The 27,253-nt window shown below is 49.6% G+C and overlaps 1 protein-coding gene across 2 annotated transcripts; it reads left to right on the top strand.

Annotated features, from left to right (window-relative positions):
* Positions 1-26,124, top strand: PLAUR (plasminogen activator, urokinase receptor). Of its 2 annotated transcripts, none has more exons than XM_003281199.3 (7): positions 1-281; positions 2,819-2,929; positions 6,004-6,147; positions 15,390-15,551; positions 16,450-16,584; positions 19,373-19,519; positions 25,674-26,124. In XM_003281199.3, the coding sequence occupies exons 1-7, from the start codon at positions 227-229 to the stop codon at positions 25,763-25,765; spliced, it is 846 nt and encodes a 281-aa protein (XP_003281247.1). In that variant the 5' UTR covers positions 1-226; the 3' UTR covers positions 25,766-26,124. The 2 variants fall into 2 exon arrangements, with proteins under 2 accessions (XP_003281247.1, XP_003281245.1); XM_003281197.4 differs by lacking the exon at positions 25,674-26,124 and adding an exon at positions 23,073-23,639.
* The last annotated feature ends 1,129 nt before the right edge of the window (positions 26,125-27,253 follow it).

Below are 27,253 nucleotides of genomic sequence, written 5' to 3'. Positions count from 1 at the left end.
GCCGAGCCAGACCCTTCACCACCAGCTGGCCGCGCCCCGGGAAGGGAAGTGTGGGGCGGAGAAGGTTCGTACAGGAGGAGGGGGAGGCGCCCACGCATCTGGGGCTGACTAGCTCTTTCGCAAAACGTCTGGGAGGAGTCCCTGGGGCCACAAAACTGCCTCCTTCCTGAGGCCAGAAGGAGAGAAGACGTGCAGGGACCCCGCGCACGGGAGCTGCCCTCGCAACATGGGTCACCCGCTGCTGCTGCCGCTGCTGCTGCTGCTCCACACCTGCGTCCCAGGTAGGGGCTGGGTCCCGAACGCCTGCGCCTGGAACAGGGTCTGACTGAGGGGGTTGGGGATTGTCAGAGGATGAGTTGGAGGAATGGGGTTCAGTCCTCAGCACCCTCCCTAATCAAATAATAGTAATTCTCGTGCTTTGTGCAACGCCACGCGGCGCAGTACCTGGCACTCGGTAGCTAAGGAAAAACTGGTGGAGCAAAGGCATTTAGCTTTACATAATTTCGTGAGTGCTTTTTTTTTTTTTTTTTTTTTTTTGACGGAGTCTCACTCTGTCGCCCAGGCTGGAGTGCAGTGGCGCGATCTCGGCTCACTGCAACCTCTGCCGCCCGAGTTCAAGCGATTCTCCTGCCTCAGCCTCCTGAGTAGCTGGGATTACAGGCGCCTGCTGTCGCGCCCGGCTAATTTCTGTATTTTTAGTAGAGACCGGGTTTCACGGTGTTAGCCAGGATGGTCTCAATCTCCTGACCTCAGATGATCCGCCTGCCTCAGCCTCCCAAACTGCTGGGATTACAGGCGTGAGCCACCGCGCCCGGCCCAAGTGCTCTTTTTTTAATGGAGCTCTTCGAAGCCTCTTCCTTGCAATTTCAAACTGGGCGATGGGACTTTATTAATTTCGTTTCGCAGAGGAAACTGGGGTACAGAGAGGTTAGATAACTGGCCTAAAATCAGCCAGTGCTTGAATACGCAGGATCTGACCCTGCAGCGCCCCCCAGCGCTCTCCACGCTGCTGGGTCTACCCCTCCGAGAAACGGGGGGACAGGACCCCCTTTTACAAAAGGGCCAAGGGAGGCTGCCAGAGAGGCGCAGAGCCAGTGCTGGAGACCCGGGATTGTCCCTCAGGACCTTTCCCTCTCACTGAGGCGACTCTCACTTACTTCCCCGGAAAATGTGGGGGGCTCTGAGTCGAGAAACGAGAGGAATTTGAGAAGGAACTGACTCAGCGCAGGTGGCCACGGGGTGTTGGGGCCGCGATGAATAACCCGGAAAGCGCTCGAGACCGCGGGAGGCCGGGAATGAGTAACAACTCCGGGATACTCCGAACGCGCAGCTGGAAGGGGATGTCCGGGAAGGCCCGGAGGTCGGCGACCAGGCCTAGGGACTGGGCTACGATCTCGGGGCGGAGCCTGGGGCGGGGAGAGAGTGTCGGGGAGGAGCCAGAGGGCGGGACTGGAACCTCAAGAAAGAGCTACGGGAGAAGTTACAGACCCGAGGATGAGCTAGGGGCGGGGCTAGAATCTCGAGGCGGAGCCAGAGGGCGGGTTATAACCTCGAGGAGTAACCAGAGGGCGGAGTTATAACCTCGGGGAGGAGCTAGAAGGCGGGACTAGAATCTTGAGGGGCAGGATTATAACCTCGGGGAGGAGCTAGAGGGCGGGGCTAGTTTGAAATTGCAAGGAAGAGGCTTCGAAGCGCTCCATTAAAAAAAGAGCACTTGGGCCGGGCGCGGTGGCTCACGCCTGTAATCCCAGCAGTTTGGGAGGCCGAGGCAGGCGGATCACGAGGTCAGGAGACTGAGACCATCCTGGCTAACACGGCGAAACCCGGTCTCTACTAAAAATACAAGGAGGGGCTAGGGGCGGGGTTATAAGCTTGGGGAGGAGCTACGGGGCTGGGCTAGGACCTCAAGGGGCCAAGGGGCGGGGGTTACGACCTCGGGGAGGAGCTACAGGGTGGGACTAAAACCTTAAGGAGGGACTGGGGCGGAGTTATGACCTCAGGGAAAAACTAGGGGCGGGGAGAGCCTCGGGGAGAGCTAAAGGGCGAAGTTAGAACCTCAAGGAGGAGCTAGAGGGCGGGACTAAAGCCTCGAGGAGGAGCTAGGGGCGGGGTTATGGTATCGGGGAGGAGCTAGGGGGCGCGGCTAGAACCTCGACGAGGAGTCTGGGGCGGGGCCAAAACCAAGTTGGAGAGCTGGAGGGCGGAGACAGAACTTAGCGGGAAACTAGAGTATCTAACAATAGAAACTCCGGAGGGCTGATGGAGCCGTGGCTAGAATTTGGGAATAAACTAGTGGGCGGGGAGAGGTTCTGGAGCCTGGTGGAACCAGGGGGAGTGAGTGGAAGGATAGTTCCATAGGGCACTGGGAGTGACGGTATAACATAAAGATCGACGGGGGTGGGGCGAAGCTAGAACGTCCCTAGCAGAACTGGAGAGGCGTAATCGACCGAGGGCCAGTGCGGTGAGAAGGACCTAATAGGAGCAGGAATAGAACGTACTGATAGACAGAGAGGGCAGGGATAGGACTGTCAGGATATACGCCTCACGAGGACAGAATGAAAGGAAAAACGGGCCAGGGCAGGACTTTGGGAAAGGACTTGTGGGCAGGGATAGAACGTTCAGTTAGTGGGGTGGAGGTAGAACGTGGACAAAGGACAGACTGGAAGTACCGCCGGCCGGAACCCAGCAGAACATGGAACGCGAATCTGAATGGACGGGGCCTAGAGACTTGGTGTTGGTATTGGGACATGCAGGGGCGAGCGGGGGTCTTGGAGCTAAGCGTAGTTAACCTCTCCTCTCCTCTCCCTCCTTCCCCCAGCCTCTTGGGGCCTGCGGTGCATGCATTGTAAGAGCAACGGGGATTGCCGTGTGGAAGAGTGCACCCTGGGACAGGACCTCTGCAGGACCACGATCGTGCGCATGTGGGAAGGTGAGCTTCCCCCCAACACACACACCCCTCCAGCGCAGCATGGAACACGAGTGATTGAGAAACCTTCCTCACCAGTAACTGGGAAATGCAAACTAAAAATAAACAAACAAGGAGAGCCCATTTCACACCCACCAGATTGGCAAGGATTTAAAAATCTGACAATACCCGGGTTAGTAAGGATGTGGAGTTGCAGACCGTGTCTGTGGTGGGGGAGTAAATTGGCACATCAACCACCTAGAGCGATTCGGCAATATCTAGTCCAGATGAAGATTAGCATATGCTACAGCTCAACTCCTCGCCATGCAGAAATGCCAAAGAACCTTGGCCACATATCCCAGGGACACATGTATAAGGATGTTCTTAGCAGCAATGTTTGTGACATGGAAAATTGGAAACAGGCTGGGCACTGGCTCACACCTGTATTTCGAGCACTTTGGGAGGCAGAGGCAGATGAATTGCTTGAGGTCAGGAGTTCAAGACCAGGCTGGCCAACATGGTGAAACACCCGTCTCTACAAAAAAAATGGAAAAATTAGCCGGGTGTAGTGGCGCGCACCTGTAATCTCAGCTACTTGGGAGGCTGAGGCAGGAGAATTGCTTGAACCTGGGAGGTGGAGGTTGCAGTGAGCTGAGATCATGCTACTGCACTCTGGCCTGGGTGACAGAGCGAGACCCTGTCAAAAAAATGAACGAAAGAGAGAAAGGTGGGCCGGACCCCAAGCTCCGCCTCCGGGTCACGCCATTCCCTGCCCACCCCGAGTAGCTGGACTACAGGCCCGCCACACGCCGGCTAATTTTGTTTTTTAGTAGAGACAGGTTTCACTGTGTTAGCCAGGATGGTCTCGATCTCTGACCTCGTGATCCGCCGCTCGGCCTCCAATGCTTACACCTGTAATCCCAGCACTTTGGGAGGCTGAGGCAGGTGGATTACCTGAGGTCAGGAGTTCAGGACCAGCCTGGCCAACATGGTGAAACCCTGTCTCTACTAAAAAATACAAAAGTTAGCCGGGCTTGGTGGCAGGCACCAGTTATCCCAGCTATTCGGGAGGCTGAGAAAGGAGAATTGCTTGAACTCCGGAGGCGGAGGTTGCAGTGAGCTGAGATCGTGCCATTGCACTCCAGCCTGGGCGACAAGAGTGAACCTCCATCTCAAGAAAAAAGAAAGAAAGAAAGGAAAGGAAGAGAGAGAGAGAGAAAGAGAGAGAGGAAGGGAGGGAGGGACAGACAGAGGGAGGGAGGGAGAGAGGAGGGAGGAAGGAAGGGGAGAAAGAAAGAAAAGAAGAAAATGGAAACTTAAGTCAGTCTGCAAGTCAGCAGCAGAAAAGAAACACTGTGGTAATAATTACATAATGGAGCGCTCTACTGCAGCTTAAAGAAGGAAATAGAGCTGCAGATACCAATGTGGACACATCTCAGAAACCTAAGGTTGAGAGGGGAAAAAATGTTGTAGAATATGATACATTTTTTTTTTTTTTTTTTTGAGACGGAGTCTTGCTCTGTCCCCCAGGCTGGAGTGCAGTGGCGCGATCTCGGCTCACTGCAAGCTCCGCCTCCCGGGGTTCACGCCATTCTCCTGCCTCAGCCTCCCGAGTAGCTGGGACTACAGGCGCCCGCCAACACGCCCGGCTAATTTTGTGTATTTTTAGTAGAGACGGGGTTTCACTGTGTTAGCCAGGATGGTCTCGATCTCCTGACCTCGTGATCCGCCCGCCTCGGCCTCCCAAAGTGCTGGGATTACAGGCTTGAGCCACCGCGCCCGGCGAATATGATACATTTTTTATAAGCTTTAAGAACACATGAAACAATAGTATATGAAGCCAAGCATGGTGGCTCACATTTGTACCCCTAGCTACTCGGGAGGCTAAGGCAGAAGGATTCCTTGAGCCCAGAAGTTCGAGGTTGTGGTGAGCTGTGATTGCCCCAGCTGGGACAACAGAGACCCTGTTTCTAATAAATAAATAAATAAAATAAAGTTATATTAGAGGCATCTCACTACTGAGATCACTAAGCTGAGGGTGTGGGGGAGGGACAGATGGATCCAGAAAGTCCCAGTGGTAGTGCTGTCACTACAAGAGCAGGAGTGGGACACAGTGGCTCACACCTGTAATTCCAGCACTTTGGGACGCCAAGGTGGGAGGATCACTTGAGGCCAGGAGTTTGAGATCAGCCTGGGCAACATAGTGAGATGCCATCTCTATAAAAAATTTAAAAATTAGCAGGGTGTGGTGATGTAAGCCTGTGGTCCCAGCTGCTCGGGAGGCTGAGGCAGGACTGCTTCAGCCTGGGAGGTCAAGGTTGCAGTGAGCTGTGATTGCACCACTCCAGCCTGAGTGACAGAGTGATACCCTGTCTCTTTTTTTCTTTTCTTTTCTTTTTTTTTTTTTTTTTTCGAGACGGAGACTTGCTCTGTTGCCCAGGCTGGAGTGCAGTGGTTCAATCTCAGCCCACTGCAACCTCTGCCTCCCGGGTTCAAGTGATTCTCCTGCCTCAGCCTCCCGAGTAGCTGGGACTACAGGCGCATGCCACCACACCTGGTGATTTTTTTGTACTTTTAGTAAAGACGGGGTTTCACCGTGTTAGCCAGGATGATCTCAATCTCCTGACCTCGTGATCTGCCTGCCTCGGCCTCCCAGTGCTGGGATTACAGGCGTGAGCCACCGCACCCAGCCAATACCTTGTCTCTTAAAACATTAATTAATTATTAGCCAAGTGTGATGGCATGTGCCTGTAGTCCCAGCTGCTTGGGAGGCTGAGGCAGGAGAATCACCTGAACCCATGACGCAGCAGTTATAGTGAGCTGAGATAGTGCCACTGCACTCCAGCCTGGGTGGCACAGCAAGACCCTGTCTCCCAGAAAAAAAAATTAATTAATTAATTAAAATAAAATCCAGCAGTCTCCTTGTTGGGGTGGGGGTGGAGGCAAGGTTAACTCTAGAAAAAGACAGAGTTAGACTCAAATAACAGACGAGGCCTAACAAAGATCAGCCCTGGAGTGGGTGACCTTGAGACCAGGAGTGTCAGAGGCCGGTTGAGCTAAGAGGAGCCTCTGGGGTAATGAAGATCCCCTCCTTGCAGAAGGGGAAGAGCTGGAGCTGGTGGAGAAAAGCTGTACCCACTCAGAGAAGACCAACAGGACCCTGAGCTATCGGACTGGCTTGAAGATCACCAGCCTTACCGAGGTTGTGTGTGGGTTAGACTTGTGCAACCAGGGCAACTCTGGTGAGTAGGGCAGCCCTTGCCATCCCCAACCCTGAGCCATCCCCAGCTCAACCTCATCATCATCCTAATCCTATTCTTAACTTTACATCAGCCGAACCCCAACTCCATGCCTTATGCAAGCCCCAACCCCAACCCAACCCATCTCTAGCTCAGACCCATCCCCAACTCATTCTTGACCCCATATCCAACCCCAACTCAACTTCACCTCCAATCCTATGCCCAACTTCATGTTACCCCAACACTGTTCCCAACTCAAACCCAGCCCTATTCCAAACACCATTCCAACCCCATCACCAAATCAACCCCATCCTTATCTCAGACTACCCAAGTCCCCACCCCAACGACACAGTTACTTTCATCCTTAACCCAGTCCCCATCCTGCATGTTTGTATGTATGGTTGTTATGTATAACTTGCAACTCTGCCCTTAACAAGCTCACATGCAAGCATGAGACATAGATGAGATGTCTCAGTGATGTTTATCCATCTGACTGGGCAGGAGATGGTCCTGTCCAATCCACTGGGATGGGAGATGGTCCAAGCAATAGATGCTGAGGGGCCAGGATTCAAGCAAAGACTTGACGTTCTTAAGGGAAGTCAAAAGAGGGGAAGATTAACTGGGCCGCAGTAGGTTGGGAGAATCCTCTGCAGTAGATGGTCTCTGACTTGGGCAGTGAAAAAACAAATGTGAGGAAATGTCCATAATAGGCTGGGTGTGGTGGCTCATGCCTGTAATCCAAGCACTTTGGGAGAATAAGGCGGGAGAACAGCTTGAGCCCAAAAGTTTAAGACCAGCCTGGGCAACATAGTGAGACCTGGTTTCTGCAAAAAATAAACAAAAAGTAGCCAGACGTGGGGGTACACACTTGTAGTCCTAAGTATTCAGGAGGCTAAGGTGGGAGGATTACTTGAGCCTGGCAGATCAAGGCTGCAGTGAGCTGTGATCATGCCATTGCACTCCAGCCTGGGAGACAGAGTGAGACCCTGTCAGAAAGGAAAGAAGAGAGAGAGAGAAAGAAAGAAGGAAAGAAAGAAAGGGAAGGGAAGGAAGGGACATAAAGAAGGAAAGAAAAAGGGAGGGAGAAAGAAAGAGAGAAAGAGAAAGAAAGGAAGAAAGAAAGAAGAGAGAGAATGAGAAGAAGGAAAGAAGAAAGAAAGAGAAATAGGAAGGAAGGAAGGAAAGAAGGAAGGAGAAAGAAAGAGAAACAGAGAAAGAGACATAAGCCCTGTTGAAAGAAAGAAAGAAAGAAAGAAAGAAAGAAAGAAAGAAAGAAAAGAGAAACATCCATAAGCCCCTTTGTCGAATTCCATGGCTTCAGGCTCTGATCATTTTAAGAAAAAGACTTAGAAAAGGTCAAATTTTCCTAAATTCCCACAGGAGAGGAAGGGTGGGGAAGGAATGGATCCATGGTGCATGGATCCATCCATGAAAGAGATTCCTCTTTCTGGAGCTGGTGAGGAAGGAAATAGGGTAAGGCCAGTCTAGTCATGGTGACATCAGTGAGCAGAGTGCTGCGTTTGCACTGGGTTTTCTTTGTTCTTCATTCATCCTGATTCTGCCTGGTTTTCATTCATCCTGACCTCAAACACTAATCCGCTGGCGGGGCCAAATCAGATGTTTGTTTTGAGGAAGTGACAAGAGAGGATGTGGGCTTCCTGTCTCGGTGAGATGTGCTTAAGGAAAGCACCAATACTTGGGTCTAAGTAGTGCATTCAATCAGAGATGATGGCAAAAATATTTAACAATATTGGTCAGTGCCGGGACAAACTCCTGGAGTCCCCTGCTGGGCCTGGTGTTACCCCTTTCCATAATGGGTCACAGGGACATGAAGGGTCCTGGGGAGAGAGTTGGGAGTGGTCAGGGATCCACCAGGAGCTTGGAGTAGCAGCTATCAATTCAGTAATCTAATAACTGAGATACCTATATTATCCCTTTTTCTTTTCTTTTCTTTTTTTCTTTCTTTTTTTTTTTTATTTGTTTGTTTGAGATGGAGTTTCACTCTTCTTGCCCAGGCTGGAGTGCAATGCCACAATCTCGGCTCTCTGCAACCTCCGCCTCCCAGGCTCCAGCGATTCCTCTGCCTCAGCCTCCCAAGTAGCTGGGATTACAGGCATGCGCCACCACGCCCAGCTAATTTTGTATTTTTAATAGAGACGAGGTTTCTCCATGTTGGTCAAGCTGATCTTGAACTCCCGACCTCAGGTGATCCACCCGCCTCAGCCTCCCAAAAGGGCTGGAATTACAGGCGTGAGCCACCGCGCCCGGCCTCATCCCCATTTCTAATGTCATTGTACCCTGCTTGTGGCAACTTGAATAGTTGGTTAAACTGCACTCAGTACTTACATGATGCTGGGGACACAGCAGGGACCAAGACAGCCTGTGCCCTGCCTGACTCCATGGGACTCACAGCCCAGCGTGTGTGTGTGTGTGTGTGTGTGTGTGTGTGTGTAGGGGTGACAGACCCATCCATCACCAGACAGTGACTGATCATTAGGTTAATGCAAAAGTAATTGCGGCTTTTGCCATTAAAAGCAATGGCAGAAACCACAATTACTTTTGCACCAACCTAATAGACTAGTCTGGGCTATGACGGGGGAAACACAGGCAGAGGGGTCAGGGCTGGGATGAGGGAAGAGTAGCGGCTGTGGAACCCCAGAGGAGACACCTGACTCAGGTCAGGGAAGGTTTCCTAGGGGAAGCAACAGCTAAGCTGGATCTTGAAGGATGAGTAGGAATCAGACTATTAAACAGCTAGTGGAGGCCGGGTGCAGTGGCTCATGCCTGTAATCCCAACACTTTGGGAGGCCCAGGTGGGAGGATTGTTTCAGACCAGCCTAGGCAACATGACTCTACAAAAAAATACAAAAATTAGCCAGATGTGATGGTACATGCCTGTGATCCCAGCTTCTTGGGAGGTTGAGGCGGGAGGATCACTATAGCCCAGGTGGTGGAGGCTGCAGTGAGCTATGATCGCACCACTGTACCCCAGCCTGGGTGACAGAGCGAGATCCTGTAAAAAAACAAAAAACAAAAAACAGTGGAAAGGGTTTTCCAGCAGAGGGGGCAACAGATACAAAGGTGGCCAAAAGCAGTGTGGCTGGACAAAGGAAACAGTGGGGCGAGATGAGCTGGAAAGCTTGGCAGGGGCATGTTACACAGGGGCTTCTAGACGTTGTCCTGGGAGCACTGGGGCATCACAGAAGATTTTAAACAGCAAATGTCATGATCGAAATGACGGAGTTTTGCTCTTTTTGCCCAGGCTGTAGCGCAATGGTGCAATCTCAGCTCACTGCAACCTCCGCCTCCTAGGTTCAAGTGATTCTCCTGCCTCAGCCTCCCAAGAAACTGAGATTACAGGCACCCGCCACCATGCCTGGCTAATTTTTTTGTATTTTTAGTAGAGATGGGGTTTCACCATGTTGGCCAGGCTGGTCTGGAACTCTTGACCTCGTGATCCGCTCACCTCGGCCTCCCAAAGTGCTGGGATTACAGACGTGAGCCACCGCGCCCGGCCCCCATTTATATTTTTAACAAATTATTCTGACCTCAGGACAGAAGATAGACTGAAAGGAAGCAAGAGTAGATGAGGGGAAACCAACTTGGGGGTGGGAGAGGTTGTTCAGGTGGAGAAACAATTATTGGAAGTCACTGGAAAGCAGCAAATGAAAGGAGAAACTTGGCTGGGCGAAGTGGCTCATGCCTGTGTAATCCCAGCACTTTGGGAGGCCAAGGCAGGTGAATTGCTTGAGCTCATGAGTTCAAGACCAGCCTGGGCAACACGGTGAAACCCTGTCCCTACTAAAAATACAAAAGTTAGCCAGGCGTGGTGGCACATGCCTGTGGTCCCAGCTAGTTGGGTGACTGAGGCACAAGAATTGCTTGAACCCGGGAGGTAGAGGTTACAGTGAGCCAAGATCACATGACTGCACTCCAGCCTGGGCGACAGAGCGAGACTCCGTTTCAAAAAAAAAAAGAAAAAAGAAAGAAAGGAGAAACTTGAGGCGCTACAACCTCTGAAATAACAGAAGTGTAGAATTTGGGTTCCACAGACAACCTGGCTTTTTCCCGGAGTGCACTTGCCAATCTGCTGCTGTGGAAGGGAAATAGAGCCCAGACGGAAAGAGAGTCGCTAGACTGAGAAGACGGAGGTTGGAGCCTGGGGCTGCCAGAATGTCTGGAAGATGAGAGTTAAAATCCTGGAATGGATGGGACCACAGAAAAGGGAGTTCCCAACCTGCAAACAAATCTCCCTCAAGTCATTGGCAAGCTCTACACGCACAGGGTGACAGTCCAAGAAACTTGGAAGAGAAAAATAGCAACTGGGAAGCTACAAAAGCGAACAAGGCTTCCAGCAGACATGTGATGCTGGGGACACAGGTTGCCAAGCTGAAGAGGCCTTGGTAAGCATCTCAGGCTTTCCCCCTAAGACCACCCTAGGGGTAAGGGCCAAAGTGAAATAGACCAGCCCTAAACAAGCCTAGGTCCAGTCCTTGACAGGAGTGAAAACCTGACTCTCTGTGGAAGAAGAAAACATCGTTTAGGCCCTTGACAGATTTTTATCTAGAATGTCTGGCATCTGATCAAAACTTACAAGATAGCTAGGCATGGTGGCACGCGTCTGTAGTCCCAACTACTTGGAAGGATTTCTTGAGCCTGAGAGTTCTGGGCTGTAGTGTGCTATATCAACCGGGTGTCTGCACTAAGTTTGGCATCAATATGGTGATCTCCCAGGAGCAGGGGACCACCAGGTTGTCTAAGGAGGGGTTGAAGCAGCCCAGGTCAGAAATGGAGCAGGTCAAAACTCCTGTGATGATCAGTAGCAGGATTATGCCTATGAGTAGCCACTGCACACCAGCCTGGACAACATAGCAAGACCCCATCTTTAAAAAAAAAAAAAAAAAACCAGGCCAGGCATGGTGGCTCAAGCCTGTAATCCTAGCACTTTGGGAGGCCGAGGTGGGAGGATCACGAGGTCAGGAGTTCAAGACCACACTGGCCAACGTGGTGAAACCCCTTCTCTACTAAAGATACAAAAAAAATTAGCCAGGCATGGTGGCGTGCGCCTGTAATACCAGCTACTTGGGAGGCTGAGGCAGGAGAATCGCTTGGACCAGGGAGGTGGAGGTGGCAGTGAGCCGAGATCACACCATTGCACTCCAGCCTGGGTGAGAGGGCAAGACTCTGTCTCAAAACAAAACAAAACAAAACAAAACAAAACGCAAGACTCTGTCTCAAAACAAAACAAAACAAAACAAAAAACAAAAAATAAAAAACAATAACAACAAAAAACCTTACAAGGTATCCTGAAGAAAATAAAAAGGACCAATTGACCAGAAACCAAGTGAAAAACCCAACTACAGAAACAGAATTGTAGTGACTCAGATATTGGATTATAGGACAGGAAACATGAAAATTGCTACAATCGACATATTCAGGAAAACAGAAGAACGGATACATTTTAGCACCTGGAATCCATTTTTTAAAAGAGTCCAACAGAAAAGATAGAACAGTGACTCAAATGAAGAACTCGGCAGTTATGCTTGATAGAGGTCAGAAACAGCAGAGCAAAAGGATTAAAGAGCTAGAAGACAGAACAGTAGAAGCATGTGCGTTGATGCACAGATGTGGAAGATCAAGGGGTCTGCCAGGTTTCTGTCCCGGGGACTGGATGGGGCCGCCTTGGACGTGTGGACTTCAAGAAAAAGAGCAGTTGTGGGAGAAGATGGGGAGTTTTGTTTAGGACAGGTGTTTGAGGTATGGCCATGGGGCCTTGAAGAGACCGTTGCATGTCTGGAGCTCAGAGAGAAGTCTAGACTAGAGAGAGATTTGTGAGTGATGAGCAGATAGATGGAAATGAAGTCATGTCAATATTTACCCCATGAGAGAGTCTATACTGTGAGAGATAAAAAGGGCTTAAAACAGAGCCCTGGCCAGGTGCCGTACTCCCGTCTGTAATCCCAGCAGTTTAGGAGGCCAAAGCGGGAGGATCATTGGAGTCCAGGAGTTCGAGACTAGCCTGGGTAACATAGCAAGACCTTGTCTCTACAGAAAATACAAAAATTAGCCAGGTGAACTGGCACACGCCTGTAGTCTCAGCTACTCAGTAGGCTGAGATGGGAGAATTACCTGAGCTCAGGGAGGTCGAGGTGGCAGTGAGCCACTGCACTCCAGCCTTGGGAGAGAGCAAGACCCTATCTCAAAAAAAAAAAAAAAAAGAAAGAAAAGAAAAAGGAAATTAGCCCTAAGGATCATTGGCATTTACAAGAGTTCACACAGGAGACCCATGAGTGACCACCCAGAGTGGGCAGAACTAGAAATGGGGAATTCAAGGGACAGTGGGAGCTCAGAGCAGGTACCCGTTCCAGGCTGATAGGTCAGGGAGGGCTTCCTAGAGGAGGTGAAATTGAAGATGACAGCTGAAGAATGAGTAGGAGTTAGAGAAAGTAGGGCTTGGCCTGGTGCAGTGGCTCACGCTTGTAATCCCAGCACTTTGGGAGGCCGAGGCGGGCGGATCACGAGGTCAGGAGATCGAGACCACGGTGAAACCCTGTCTCTACTAAAAATACAAAAAATTAGCCAGGCGTGGTGGCGGGCGCCTGTAGTCCCAGCTACTCGGAGAGGCTGAGGCAGGAGAATGGCGTGAACCTGGGAGGCGGAGCTTGCAGTGAGCCGAGATTGCGCCACTGCACTCCAGCCTGGGTGACAGAGCGAGACTCCGTCTCAAAAAAAAAAAAAAAAAAAGAGAAAGTAGTACTCAAGGAAAAGGTGTTCTAGGTGTGAACAGCTATTTTGGCAATGGTGAGAATTTGTGTTTTCATTTTCATGGAAGTTTGTGTGAGAAGACATGGGTGGCCTTGTAGTTATTTTTCTTTGAGGGGGACGATTGGGCTTTGGATGTAAATAATTCGCCTAATTACAGCTAGCGGCCTGCCAGTTGAGAGCCTTGGCTGACTTGGTCCTCTCACTTTTTTAAGACTTGGCCTGGACTCAGCTTAGATGTGTCTTGGGTCAGGACAGGGAGGGCATGCCAAGCATGGGAAATGGTGTGAGCCAAGGGCTGGGCAGAGGAATGACTCTGGTGTTTCCAGGGAAAAGTAACGGATCCAGCTGGCCAACACCACAAGGTTCGTGCAAAAGGCAAAGTGATCAGGAATCGGTCAAGTGAGTCCTTGATCCCTGGGACAATTAGGTAGTGTCTTATCTATTGCTTATCTTTATCTATTGCTGCATTACAGAATGCAGCAATAACATAAGCATGCATTATTTCACAAAGTTTCTGAAGGACAAAAACCCTGGAGTGGCTTAGCTGGGTGGTTCTGGCTCAGGATCCTTCATGAGCCTGCAGTCGAGATGTCAGCTGGGGCTGCAGTCATCTGAAGGCTCCTAAGGTAGCTTCACTCACATGAATGCTTCCCTCCCATGGCTTTGGCACAAGCCTCAGTTCTGCCACGTGAACTTTCCCATGGTGCTACTTGAGTGTCCTCACAACATGGCTGCTGCTTGCCCCAGAAAAAGTGATCCAAGTGAGAGAGCCAGGCAGAAATTGCCATGTGTTCTATGATCTAGCCACAGAAGGCACACACCATCATTTCCATAATATCCAGTTGACTACATAGGGCATCCTTATTCTTTTTTCTTCTTCTTTTTTTTTAATTTAAAGACAGAGTCTTGCTATGTTGCCCAGACTAGTCTCAAACTTCTGGACTCAAGCAATCCTCCCACCTCAGCCTCCCAAAGTGCTGGGATTACAGGCATGAGCCGCTGCACCCAGCCAGCCCTATTCTTTAAGGGCATGAATACCAGGGAGCAGAGATTATTGGGGGCCATTTTGGAGACAGGCTACTACAGGGAACAATAGAAGAGTTTTAAGTAATTGTTCATTCATTCATTCATTTAACAAATATGTATTGAATATCTTATCTGTCCCTGGCCATGTGCCAGGTGGTGTTGGGACACAGTAGTGATCAAGACAGCCCCTGGCCCTGCCCTTCTGGGGGCTCACAGTCCAGTAGAGGAGACATACCTGTCACCAGACAGTGACCACCCGGAGTGGGATGGGGAGTCCAGGGGTGTGTGGGAGCTGCTCCAGCCTGGTGGATCAGGAAGGGCTTCCTAGAGGAGGTGAAATTAGAGCTGACACCTGAAGAATGAGTAGGAGTTAGGGAAGGCAGAGAGCAAAGGAAAGGTGTTCTAGACGGAAACAATGGTATATACAAAGGCCTGGATGCCAGGTAACGTGTAGTTGCGGACTGTGGGAAGTCAGTGTGGAGCAGAGTCTGAGGGTGTAGTGGAGGGAGACGAGGCAAGAGAGGTGCTCAGGCCCCAGTATTTGATGGGCTTTGAATCTCATGCTGAGGATCTTGGATTTTATTTTGAGGGCAGTAGGGAGCTATGGAAGAGTCTTGAGCAGAGGAGAGACAGGGTCAGATATGAGTATTAGAAATATCCTTCTAAGGGCCCGAGTGTGGTGGCTCACGCCTATAATCCTAGCACTTTGGGAGGCCAAGGCAGGTAGATCACTTGAGGTCAGGAGTTCGAGACCAGCCTGGCCAACATAGTGAAACCCTGTCTCTACTAAAAATACAAAAATTAGCCCAGCATGATGGTGCACACCTGTAGTCCCAGCTATTCGGGAGGCTGAGGCAGGAGAATCACTTGAACCCGGGGAGTGGGTTGCAGTGAGCCAAGATGGCGCCACTGCGTTCCAGCCTGGGTGATGGAGTAAGACTCTGTCTCGGGAAAAAAAAAAAAAAAAAAAGGAAAGAAATATATCTAGGGCCAGCATTAGGAGATACACCTAATGCTAAATGACGAGTTAATGGGTGCAGGAAATCAACATGGCACATGGATACATATGTAACAAACCTGCACATTGTGCACATGTACCCTAAAACCCTAAAGTATAATAAAAAAAAATAAATAAATAAATAAATAAATAAATAAAAAGAAATATATCTAGGGCCATGTGGAAATGCTGCACTGGGGTGAGTAGGGGGTGACAAGAATGGAAACCCAGAGGCTAGGGAGGTAGCTGGAGTTGAAGGAGGCCTGAGCTGGACTGGTCCATGGGGCTGGAAAGGAGGGGATGGATTCTAGAAAGATTCAGCAGGCAGAATAGGCAGGGCTCAATGACTGGCTGCAGGGTAGGATAAGGAGGAATTGATGCCGAGTGCGTCCTTGCAGAGCTGCGGCTCCAGGACTGTCTCCATGGAGTCTCACTCCCCTCCCCCTCTTCCAAACAGGCCGGGCTGTCACCTATTCCCGAAGCCGTTACCTCGAATGCATTTCCTGTGGCTCATCAGACATGAGCTGTGAGAGGGGCCGGCACCAGAGCCTGCAGTGCCGCAGCCCTGAAGAACAGTGCCTGGATGTGGTGACCCACTGGATCCGGGAAGGTGAAGAAGGTGAGCCCCAACCTGCTGGCAATTCCTCCTCCCTGCTCTGCTCCTCCCCAAGACTGCACTTAACAACAACCCCAAAGTAACAGGGATGTCAGCAAGGGACTACGTTCTCTCATACACAAGAGGTCCAGTGATAGGAAGTCCAGGGCCACAAGGACAGTTCCAGAGTCACCAGGAACCCAGATGACTTCTCGTTTCTTTTTTCTTCTTTTTCTTTTTTGAGGCAGTCTTGCTCTCTGTCGCCCAGGCTGGAGTGCAATGGCACGATCTCGGTTGGCTGCAACCTCTGCCTCCCAGGTTCAAGTGATTCTCCTGCCTCAGCCTCCTGAATAGCTGGGATTACAGGTGTGCATCACCACGCCCAACTAATTTTTGTATTTTTAGTAGAGACAGGGTTTCACCATGTTGGTCAGGCTGGTCTCGAACTCCTGACCTTGTGATCCACCCGCCTCGGCCTCCCAAAGTGCTGGGATTACAAGCGTGAGCCACCACGCACGGCCACCCTCTTGTTTCTTAAACATCACTTCCATTCTCAAAATGCCTCATAGTCCAAAATGGCTGCCAGAGCTCTGGGTCTCACATCTAAGTTCCAGGAAGGAGGAAGAAGGAAAGAAGGGACAAAAAAGGGGGCACTCCTCCTTTTGTAAGGGTTCTCCTTTCTGGAAGTCCCATAAAGCACTTCTATTTATATCACATTGGTCCGAACTTCATCCCATGAGTATACCTGGAGAGGCTGGAATATGTAGTTTTCGACAAGATCTATGACTGTTCTAGATAAAATGAGGGTCTTATGATGAAGGGTGAAGTAGAGAATGGTTGAATGCCTGCTATTTCGGGCAAATCCCATCTTAGTCCCTCATTCACAATCTGACATCTGACCTCTGTCCCCTGGCCCCCATAGGACGTCCAAAGGATGACCGCCACCTCCGCGGCTGTGGCTACCTTCCTGGCTGCCCAGGCTCCAATGGTTTCCACAACAACGACACCTTCCACTTCCTGAAGTGCTGCAACACCACCAAATGCAACGAGGGCCCAAGTAAGGAACGGGAGACACGGGCAAGGCCTGGGGTCGGGCAGGGGCATGCACTCGGGCAGACAGCTGCGCAGTCACTCTCCGGCAATAGACTCCTCTCTGGGCCTCTGTTTCCTTTTCTGAAAACTGGGAGTATCAGGTCTTTTTTTTTTTTTTTTTTTTCTTTTTGAGACGGAGTCTCACTCTGTTGCCCAGGCTGGAGTGCAATGGCGTGATCTCCGCTCACTGAAACCTTCGCCTCACAAGTTCAGGCGATTCTCCTGCTTCAGCCTCCTGAGTAGCTGGGATTACAGGCGCCCGCCACCATGCCCGGCTAATTTTTCTATTTTTAGTAGAGATGGGGGTTTCACCATGTTGGCCAGGCTGGTCTCGAACTCTTGACCTCAACTGATCTGTCTGCCTCGGCCTCACAAAGTGCTGGGATAACAGGCATGAGCCACTGCACCCGGCCAGGCTTTTCTTCAAAGAAGAATTTTGTAAGAATTCAATGATACTGTCTATTAGCCCTCGCCAAGGCCTGTGCTTCCTGTCTCTTTTGTCTGTCTCAGATTTTCCCACTCCTACCCGCCTCCACTGCCACCACCTGGGCTGAGCCATGCTGACTTCTTGCTCAGGTTGTTGCAATGACCTCTCTGGTCTCCCTGCTTCCACTCCTGCCACCCTACAGCCAAGGCTCAATCCAGCAGCGAGTGATTTTTTTGGGGGGTGTGGGGGGGACAGGGTCTCGCTCTGTCACCCAGGCTGGAGTGCACTGGCATGATCATGGCCCCCTGCAGCCTCAAACTCCTGGGCTCAGGAGTTCCTCCCACCTAAGCCACTGGACTAGCTGGGACTACAGGTGCATGCCACCACACTAGGCTAATTTTGTATTTTTGGTAGAGACGGGGTCTTGCTATGTTACCCAGGCTGGTCTCAAACTCCTGGGCTTGGCCTCCCAAAGTGTTGGGATTACAGGCATGAGCCACCGTGCACCACCATTTTTTTATTTTTTAATGTAAATCAGATCATGTCACCCTCCTTTCTTAGGCACTTCAGTGACTTCCCCTTCCTCTTAGAATAAGATCCAAAGGCCTTATTCTGCTGGCCTATGTAATCTGGCACCTGTCTGCCTTGCGGTCTTTGTTTAGATTAGTTTTTGGGGTTTTGTGTTTTCTTTAGACATAGGGTCTTGCTCTGCCGCCCAGGCTAGGGTGCAGCGGCACAATCACGGCTCACTGCTGCCTCAAACTCCTGGGCTCCAGTGATCCTCCCACCTCAGCTTCCCAAGTAGCTGGGACTACAGATGCGCATCATTGCACCCAGCTACATTTTAAAACTTTTGTAGAGATGGGGTCTCACTATGTTGCCCAGGCTAGTATCAAACTCCCAGGCTCAAGCAATCCTTCTGCCTTGACCTCCCAAAGTGCTGGGATTACAGACATGAGCCGCTGTGCCTGACCTTCATTTAGTTTCTTTCTTTTCTTTTTTTTTTTTTTTTTCTGAGTTGGAGTCTCGCTCTGTCAGCCAGGCTGGAGTGCAGTGGCACAATCTTGGCTCACTGCAACCTCCGCCTCCCAGGTTGAAGTGATTCTCCTGCCTTGGCCTCCCAAAATGCTGAGATTAGAGGCATGAGCCGCTGTGCTGACGTTCATTTGGTTTCTATAATCACCAAAGCCCATCTGGCCCTCATGGCCCTTGCACATGCAGTATCCTCCCTTAGAACACATCTTCCCCAAGAGTTCACCCTGCTGGCAACTTCTCATCCATTAGGCCTCAGCTTTAATGTATCATCTTCAGGGATGCTTTCACTGTCCCTCCCCTCCAGTGTAATCTAGATCCCTGTCTCTATTACCCAGCACTGTCAACAGATAGAAATGTTCCATATCTGTCCTGTCTAATATTACAGCCACCACTGTATGTGGTCAGTGAGCACTTGAAATGTGAACTGAATTTTAAGATTCGATTTAATATTAATTTATTTAAATGTAAACAACCACATGTGGCCAGTGGCTACCAGATTGAGTAGTGTAGCTCTAAATTGTAAATTCTGGCTGGGCACAGTGGCTCACACCTGTAATCCCAGCACTTTTGGAGGCGGAGGAGGGAGGATCGCCAGAGGCCAGGAGTTTGAGACAAGCCTAGGCAACATAGCAAGACCCCGTCTCAAAAAAAATTTTTTAGTAATAATAATAATAGTAATAACTTGTAAGTTATGGCCAGGTACAGCGGCTCACACCTGTAATCCCAGAACATTGGGAGGCTGAGGCAGGCAGATTGCTTGATCCCAGGAGTTTGAGACCAGCCTGAGCAATGTGTCAAAACCCCATCTCTACAAAAAACAGAAAAATTGGCCAGGCATGGTGGTGCACGCCTGTAGTCCCAGCTACTCAGGAGGCTGATGTGGAAGAATCTCTTGAGCGGGGGTGGTCGAGACTGCAGTGAGCTACAATTGCGCCACTGCACTCCAGCCTGGGCAACAAAGTGAGACCCTGTATCAAAAATAAATAAATAAGTTGTAACTTCTGTGAGAGCAAGGACGGTTTCATCTTACATAGTTGCTTACCCAGCAACCAGCACGGTGCCTGGCCAGAAATGGGACTCATGGGGAGTTGAAAGGTGGGGTTTCTCTCAAGCCCTTGAAAACCATCCCCCTCCAAATGCCATTCAGATGCCTGACCACAAGGTGGCTCCATGACATCTCTGGCTCCATGACATCTCTGGCTCGGAGTGGAAGTCCTGGGGAGGTCATTCAAGGAAGTGGGGATCGGAGCACTAATTTTCTTGGTCTCTGTGTCTCTGGTATTCTCCTAAGTCCTGGAGCTTGAAAATCTGCCGCAGAATGGCCGCCAGTGTTACAGCTGCCAGGGGAACAGCACCCATGGATGCTCCTCTGAAGAGACTTTCCTCATTGACTGCCGAGGCCCCATGAATCAATGTCTGGTAGCCACCGGCACTTACGGTGAGGCCCTCTCTGAGGCTGGGAGGGAACACTTATTGAGGGTGGAGAGTTCTGCAAAAGATTGCCTTCCAGTTAAGCTGGACTTAACCGTGGTGGGTCTCCCTGTGGAAAAGGTGGGATTTCCTTCAGGTAGGTGAATATTATTGTAAGGAATTAGGACTTGTCTATCAGGATGTGGACATTTTTGCCATGGAAAAGTGGAATTCCGGCTGGGTGCGGTGGCTGAAGCCTGTATTCTCAGCACTTTGGGAGGCTGAGGCCAGAGGATCTCTTGAGGCCAGGAGTTTGAGACCAGCCTGGGCAACATAGCAAGACCCCCATCTCTACAAAAAGAAAAAGGGAAAGAAAAATGGAATTCTTTGGTGGATTTCTCATGGGTTGTGGGGATTTGCTGAAGACATCTTGGGCTTTCATCCCGTGGTGTCCTGGAAAGGTCTCTGTATTCCAGTGGTTCTCAAACTTTTTGGTCTCAACTTCTTCAAGCTCTTAAAAATTATTGTTGGCCAGGTGTGGTGGCTCACGCCTGTAATCCCAGCACTTTGGGAGGGCGAGGTGGAGGACCACTTGAGGTCAGGAGTATGAGAGCACCCTGGCCAACATGGTGAAACCCTGTCTCTACAAAAAATTACAAAAATTAGCTGGGTGTGGTGGCGTGCACCTGTAACCCCAGCTACTTAGGAGGCTGAGGCACGAGAATCACTTGAACCCAGGAGGAGGAGACTGCAGTGAGTGGGGATCACCCCACTGCAGTCCAGCCTGGATGACAGAGGGAGACTTTGTCTCAAAAAAAAAAAAAAAACTGTTTATTGTTTATGTCAGTGATTTCTATAGATAAATGCCACATTAAAATTAAAACTGAGAACCAGCTGCAGTGGCTCACACCTGTAATCCTAGCACTTTGGGAGGCCGAGGTGGGTGGATCACCTGAGGTTGGGAGTTCAAGACCAGCCTGACCAACATGGTGAAACCCCGTCTCTACTAAAAATACAAATTAGTCGGGCGTGGTGGCACATGCCTATAATCCCAGCTACTCGGGAGGCCAAGGCAGGAGAATCGCTTGAACCCAGGAGGCGGAGGTTGCGGTGAGCCAAGATTGTGTCATTGCACTCCAGCCTGGGCAACAAGAGTGAAACTCCGTCCCAAAAAATAAAATAAAATAAAATTAAAATTAAAACTGAGAAATCTTGTTTTTTTTTTTTTTGAAATGGAGTCTTGCTCTGTCGCCAGGCTGGAGTGCAGTGGCATGATCTCAGCTCACTGCAACCTCCCCCTCCTGGGTTCAAGCAATCCTCTTGCCTCAGCTTCCTGAGTAGCTGGGATTACAGGCATGAGCCGCTATGCCCAGCTGATTTTTGTAATTTTAGTAGAGACGGGGTTTCACCATGTTGGCCAGGATGGTCTCGATCTCCTGACCTCATGATCTGCCTGCCTCGGCCTCCCAAAGTGCTGGGATTACAGATGTGAGCCACCATGCCCAGCCAAAACTGAAAAATCTTTAAAGGTTTATTTATGAATTCATCCTATAACAATAAAAACTCATTACACATTAAGATAAATAACATTTTAATGAAAACTGACTATAGTTTCCAAAGAAAAATGTAATGACAGCCAGGCATGGTGGCTCATGCCTATAATCCCAATACTTTGGGAGGCCAAGGTGGGTGGGTCACTTAAGCCTAAGGATTTGAGACCAGCCTGGGCAACAGAGCAAGATCCTGTCTTTACAAAAAATACAAAAGTTAGCTGGGCATGGTGGTGCATGCCTGTCATCCCAGCTACTTGGGAGGCTGAGGTGGGAGGGTCACTTGAGCCTGAGAGGTGGAGGTTGCAGTGAACCGAGATTGCACCACTGCACTGCAGCCTGGGCAACAGAGCGAGACCCTGTCTTAAAAAAAACAAACAAGCAAACAAACAAAGAAAACAGCCAGGTGCAGTGGCTCACGCCTGTAATACCAGCACTTTGGGAGGCCAAGGCGGGCAGATCACAAGGTCAGGAGTTCAAGACCAGCCTGGCCAATACGGTGAAACCCTGTCTCTACTAGAAATACAAAAATTAGCCGGGCATGGTGGTGCGTGCCTGTAGTCCCAGCTACTTGGGAGGCAGAAGAATTGCTTGAACCCGGGAGGCGGAGGTTGCAGTGAGCCGAGATCATGCCACTGCACTCCAGCCTGGGTGACAGAGTGAGACTCCATCTCAAAAAAAAAAAAAAAAAAGCAAAATGAGAAAACTGGAATTATTTTGCTGTGTTGCACATCTCTTTAATGTCCGGTTTAATAGAAGATGGCTGGGTCCTCATGGAAGCTTCTGCTTTCAGTCTGTTGCAGTATCATATGTCCTGGAGTTTTTGGAAAAGCCCATTGTACACTTATGGGAGTGAAAAAGCCATGTGAAATCACACATCTCCTGAAAGCGTCTCTGGGGTCCCTGAGCCACACTTTAAGAACCGCTGCTCGCTTCCTTTCTTTCTTTCTCTCTTTCTTTTTCCTTCCTTCCTTCCTTCCTTCCTTCCTTCCTTCCTTCCTTCCTTTCTTTCTTTTTCTTTCTTTCCTTTATTTCTCTCTTTCCCTCTGTCTTTTTCTTTTCTTTTCTTTCTCTTCCTTCCTTCTTCCCTTTCTCCCTTCCTCCCTTCCCCTTCCTTCCTTCCTCCCTTCCTCCCTTCCCCTTCCTTCCTCCCTTCCTCCCTTCCTTTCTTTCTTTTCTCTTTCTTTCTTTCCTTTCTTTCTTTCTTTCCTTTCTTTCTTTCTTTCCTTTCTTTCTTTCTCTTTCTTTCTTTCCTTCTTTCTTTCTTTCCTTTCTTTCTCTTTCCCTCTGTCTTTTTCTTTTCTTTTCTTTCTTTCTCTTCCTTCCCTTTCTCCCTTCCTCCCTTCCCCTTCCTCGCTTCCCCTTCCTTCCTTCCTCCCTTCCTCTCTTCCCCTTCCTTCCTCCCTTCCTCCCTTCCTTTTTCTTTTCTTTCTTTCTTTCCTTTCTTGCTTTCTTTCTTTCTTTCTCTTTCTTTCTTTCTTTCCTCTTTCTTTCTTTCTTTCTTTCTTTCTTTCTTTCTTTCTTTCTTTCTTTTTCTTCTTTCCCTTCCTCCCTTCCTCCCTTCCGTCCTTCTTCCCTCCCTCCCTCCCTTCCTTTCTTTCTTTTTTTTTTTTTTTTCGTTTTTTTTTTTGTTTGTTTTTTGAGACGGGGCCTCACTCTGTTGCCCAGGCTGGAGTGCAGTGGTGTGATCATAACTCACCACAGCCTCCATCTCCTGGGCTCAAGTGATCTTCTCATCTCAGCCTCCCAAGTAGCTAGGACTACAGCTTATTTTTTTATGTTTGTAGAGACAGAGTTTTTCTATGTTGCCCAGGCTGGTCTGGAACTCCTGGGCTCAAGCTATCCTCTCTCCTTGGCTTCCCAAGGTGTTGAGATTACAGGCATGAGCCACCGTAGCTGGCCCTGAGAACTGCTGCTTTCTCTAGGTGGTAGTGAAGGTGGCACCCACTGCAAGGTGGCAGGTCACCTACTGGAGAATTCCAGTCCTGGGCCCAGGAGCTGGAAGTCTCACTCCATCTTCTCTTTCCTCAGAACCGAAAAACCAAAGCTATATGGTAAGAGGCTGTGCAACCGCCTCAATGTGCCAACATGCCCACCTGGGTGACGCCTTCAGCATGAACCACATCAATGTCTCCTGCTGTACTAAAAGTGGCTGTAACCACCCAGACCTGGATGTCCAGTACCGCAGGGGGGCTGCTCCCCAGCCTGGCCCTGCCCATCTCAGCCTCACCATCACCCTGCTAATGACCGCCAGACTGTGGGGAGGCACTCTCCTCTGGACCTAAACCTAAAACCCCCCTCTCTGCCCTGGCTGGATCCGGGGAACCCCTTTGCCCTTCCCTCGGCTCCCAGCCCTACAGACTTGCTGTGTGACCTCAGGCCAGTGTGCTGACCTCTCTGGGCCTCAGTTTTCCCAGCTATGAAAACACCTATCTCACAAAGTTGTGTGAAGCAGAAGAGAAAAGCTGGAGGAAGGCCGTGGGCCAATGGGAGAGCTCTTGTTATTATTAATATTGTTGCCGCTGTTGTGTTGTCATTGTTATTAATTAATATTCATATTATTTATTTTATACTTAAAGATTTTGTACTGGTGAACAAGGCCAGGTATGCCCTTCTTCGTAGTGTCTATCTTTGGGAGGATAAATGGTGGGGGACACCTTTCCACAGGCTCCTAGAATCAGGGGTCATGTTTGAGGCCCCTGCCTAGGTTGGAAGTCCTTATGGGGGCTGCCTCCACATCTATTTCTGGACTCCAAATGCTGACAGAGCAGGAGCATTGCCATCTTGAACAAACACCACCATTCTTAGTTCCCCTTGATTAAAAATCGGCTAAATCCGGGCGTGGTGGTGGGCGCCTGTAGTCCCAGCTACTCGGGAGGCTGAGGCAGGAGAATGGTGTGAATCCGGGAGGTGGGGCTTGCAGTGAGCCGAGATTGCACCACTGCACTCCAGCCTGGGCGACAGAGTGCGACTCCGTCTCAAAAAAAAAAAAAATCGGCTAAATCCAGCCCCAAAACATCAGCCTAATGGCTACCATCAGCATAACCAGAAACATTCCAACCCTAAGATAAACCCCTCTCTGACCAGAAACATGCCAACCCCCAGATAGCCTCCCCTCCGACCAGAGACTTTCCAACCCCGCAATAAACCTTTCCTCACATAAAAACATTCCGAACCTACAATAAGCACCCCCTTCCAAAACTCTTAAATATCCTTAGTCTGTAAAAAAAAAAAAAAAAAAAAAAAAAAAAAAAAATTGGGGGCTCTCTACCCTAACTCAGCCAAAAGCCCCCCTCAGGTTTGTTTTCTCTAAAATAAACCTGTCCTTCACTGTCAAGCCACATTTCATGTTTCTTTCCTTTTTCTTTTTCTTTTCTTTTCTTTTCTTTTTTTGAGACGGAGTTTCACTCTTGTTGCCCAGGCTGGAGTGCAATGACACAATCTCAGCTCACCGCAACCTCCACCTCCCAGTTCAAGCGATTCTCCTGCCTCGGCCTCCCGAGTAGCTGGGATTACAGGCATGCACCACCACACCTGGCTAATTTTGTATTTTTAGTAGAGATGGGGTTTCTCCATGTTGGTCAGGCTGGTCTCAAACTCCCAACCTCAGGTGATCTGCCCACCTTGGCCTCCCAAAGTGCTAGGATTACAGGCATGAGCCACCATGCCTGGCCTCCTCTTTCTTTAATTCTTACAAATGCAACCTTCCAGATCACACACTGAACACTAACCTAGTCTTCTCCTAAACTTCAAATGTTGCAACTATTTTATTGTTCTAAGGAGACATCCCCACATTTCCCAGCATGCTTTGGGACAGGAGACAGATAGAAGATAACCTGATGGCCAGAACTCCCTGCATGCACTGCAGTGAGGAATAAGGACAAGAGTGCACTTCCCCTGATGTGCTGGGGATGGGGGATAAAGGCTGGGCTCTATTTCCCGTGATGCCTCAGGACTATCAGAAAAAGAGACAGAACTACCATTTCAATGGCACTCTAGGAGCACAATATTGAAAAATTCATGTTCTTCTCATCATTTGCTAAGGCAACCCATGGAGACAAAAATTACATTCCCCATCAAGCCTTGTGGCTAATGAAGAAAAAAAATAAGACATCTTCGGCTGGCTGTCGTGGTTCACGCCTGTAATCCTAGCACTTTGGGAGGCCGAGGTGGGCAGATCACTTGAGGTCAGGAGTTTGAGACCAGCCTGGCCAATTTGGCAAAACCCCGTCTCTACTAAAATTACAAAAATTAACCAGGTAAGGTGGTGGGTGCCTGTAATTCCAGCTACTCGGAAGGCTGAGGCAGGAGAATCACTTGAACCCAGGAGGTGGAGGTTGCAGGAAGCCAAGATCACACCACTGCATGACACAGTGAGACTCTATCTCAAAAAAAAAAAAAAAAAAAAAGACATCTTCCATGGTATTTGGGGGCAGGTGAGGGACAAGTTTCTTGTTTAGGGCTTTCTCTAGTCACATATCACCACCTGTCATTGTGGTGGCTTAAAGAAGTGAGGTCTGTACTTCTGCCTCTTGAATATGAGTGACTCTGTGACTGTGGTGGAAGTTTTGCTGTGCTATGTTCTGGAACCAAGCTTTAAGAAACTGTCATTTTTCACTTTCTGAATCTTAGAACGCTCACTCTGGGGAAACTGGTTGCCATGTAAAAGTACTACTGCCCTGAGACCACCATGCTGTGAGGAAGCCCAAGCTACTCATGTATAAATGCCATGTGGAGATAGAGCCCCAGATGTTTCAACCATCTCAACCCAGGCACTAGACAAGTGGGTGAAGAAGCCACCTGGGACATGCAGCCCTAGCAGATGTGATATAGAAAAGAAACAGGAAACTCGGCTATATTAGTTTCCTAGGGCTGCCTGTGATAAATTATTACAAACTTTATAAACGAACACATTGTGTGCCTGTATCAAAACATAACGGAAGGACAGGCACAGTGGCTCACACCTGTAGTCCTAGCACTTTGGGAGGGTGAGAAAGGAAGATCTCTTGAGCTTAGGAGTTCAAGATCAGCCTGGGCAACACAGTGAGACCTCGTCTCTACTAAAAAAAAAAAATTGGCTGGACGTGGTGGGGCATGCCTGTAGTCCTAGTTACATGGGAGGCTGAGGCAGGAGGATCACTTGAGCCCAGGAGGTCAAGGCTGCAGTAAGCCATGATCCCACCACTGTACTCCAGCCTGGGCAACAGAGCCAGACTCTGTCTCAAAAAAAAAAAAAACACTAAAACCCAAAACCACATTACATATGTCCGGTAAATATACACAACTATTATGTATTCATAATATTTTTTTTTTTTTACTTCTGTAAGATTGCTTCAGCTAGGCTCCCCCTCCCCTTTCTAAATCAAAGTGTAAAAGAAAATCTAGCCCCTTCTTGGGGGCCGGAGAATTTTGAGCGCTAGCCATCCCTATCGCCGGCAATAAAGGACTCCTGAATTAATCTCAAAGTGGGGCATTTCTCTATAACTCGCTTGGTTATAACACAGTGGTGCTGTGTCCGGAATTGGTGGGTTCTTGGTCTCACTGACTTCAAGAATGAAGCTGCGGACTCTCGCAGTGAGTGTTGCAGTTCTAAAGGCGGTGTGTCCGGAGTTTGTTCCTTATGTTCAGATGTGTTGGGAGTTTCTTCCTTCTGGTGGGTTCGTGGTCTCGCTGGCTCAGGAGTGAAGCTGCAGACCTTCGCAGTGAGTGTTACAGCTCTTAAGGCGGCACCTCTGGAGTTGTTCCTTCCTCCCGATGGGCTTGTGGTCTCGCTGGCTTCGGGAGTGAAGCTGCAGACCTTCGCGGTGAGTGTTACAGCTCATAGAAGCAGTGTGGACCCAAAGAGTGAGCAGTAGCAAGATTTATTGCAAAGAGCGAAAGAACAAAGCTTCCACAGTGTGGAAGGGGACCCGAGCGGGTTGCCCTTATGTATTCATAATAATTAAAAATAAAAAACTTAAAACACACACACACAAATCTTACAAACAAGGTGGCTTAAAACCACAGAAACTTGGCCGGGTGCGGTGGCTCATGCCTGTAATCCCAGCAATTCGGGAGGCTGAGGCGGGCGAATTACGAGGTCAGGAGATCGAGGCCATCCTGGCTAACACGATGAAACCCCGTCACTATTAAAAATACAAAAAATTAACCGGGCGTGGTGGGTGCCTGTAGTCCCAGCTAGTCAGGAGGTTGAGGCAGAAGAATGGCGTGAA

This window comes from Nomascus leucogenys, chromosome 17 (genome assembly GCF_006542625.1).
Source record: "Nomascus leucogenys isolate Asia chromosome 17, Asia_NLE_v1, whole genome shotgun sequence".
NCBI lineage: Eukaryota > Metazoa > Chordata > Mammalia > Primates > Hylobatidae > Nomascus > Nomascus leucogenys.
Note: the sequence above shows the minus strand (reverse complement) of the source record. Positions and strands in the feature narration are given on the sequence as shown.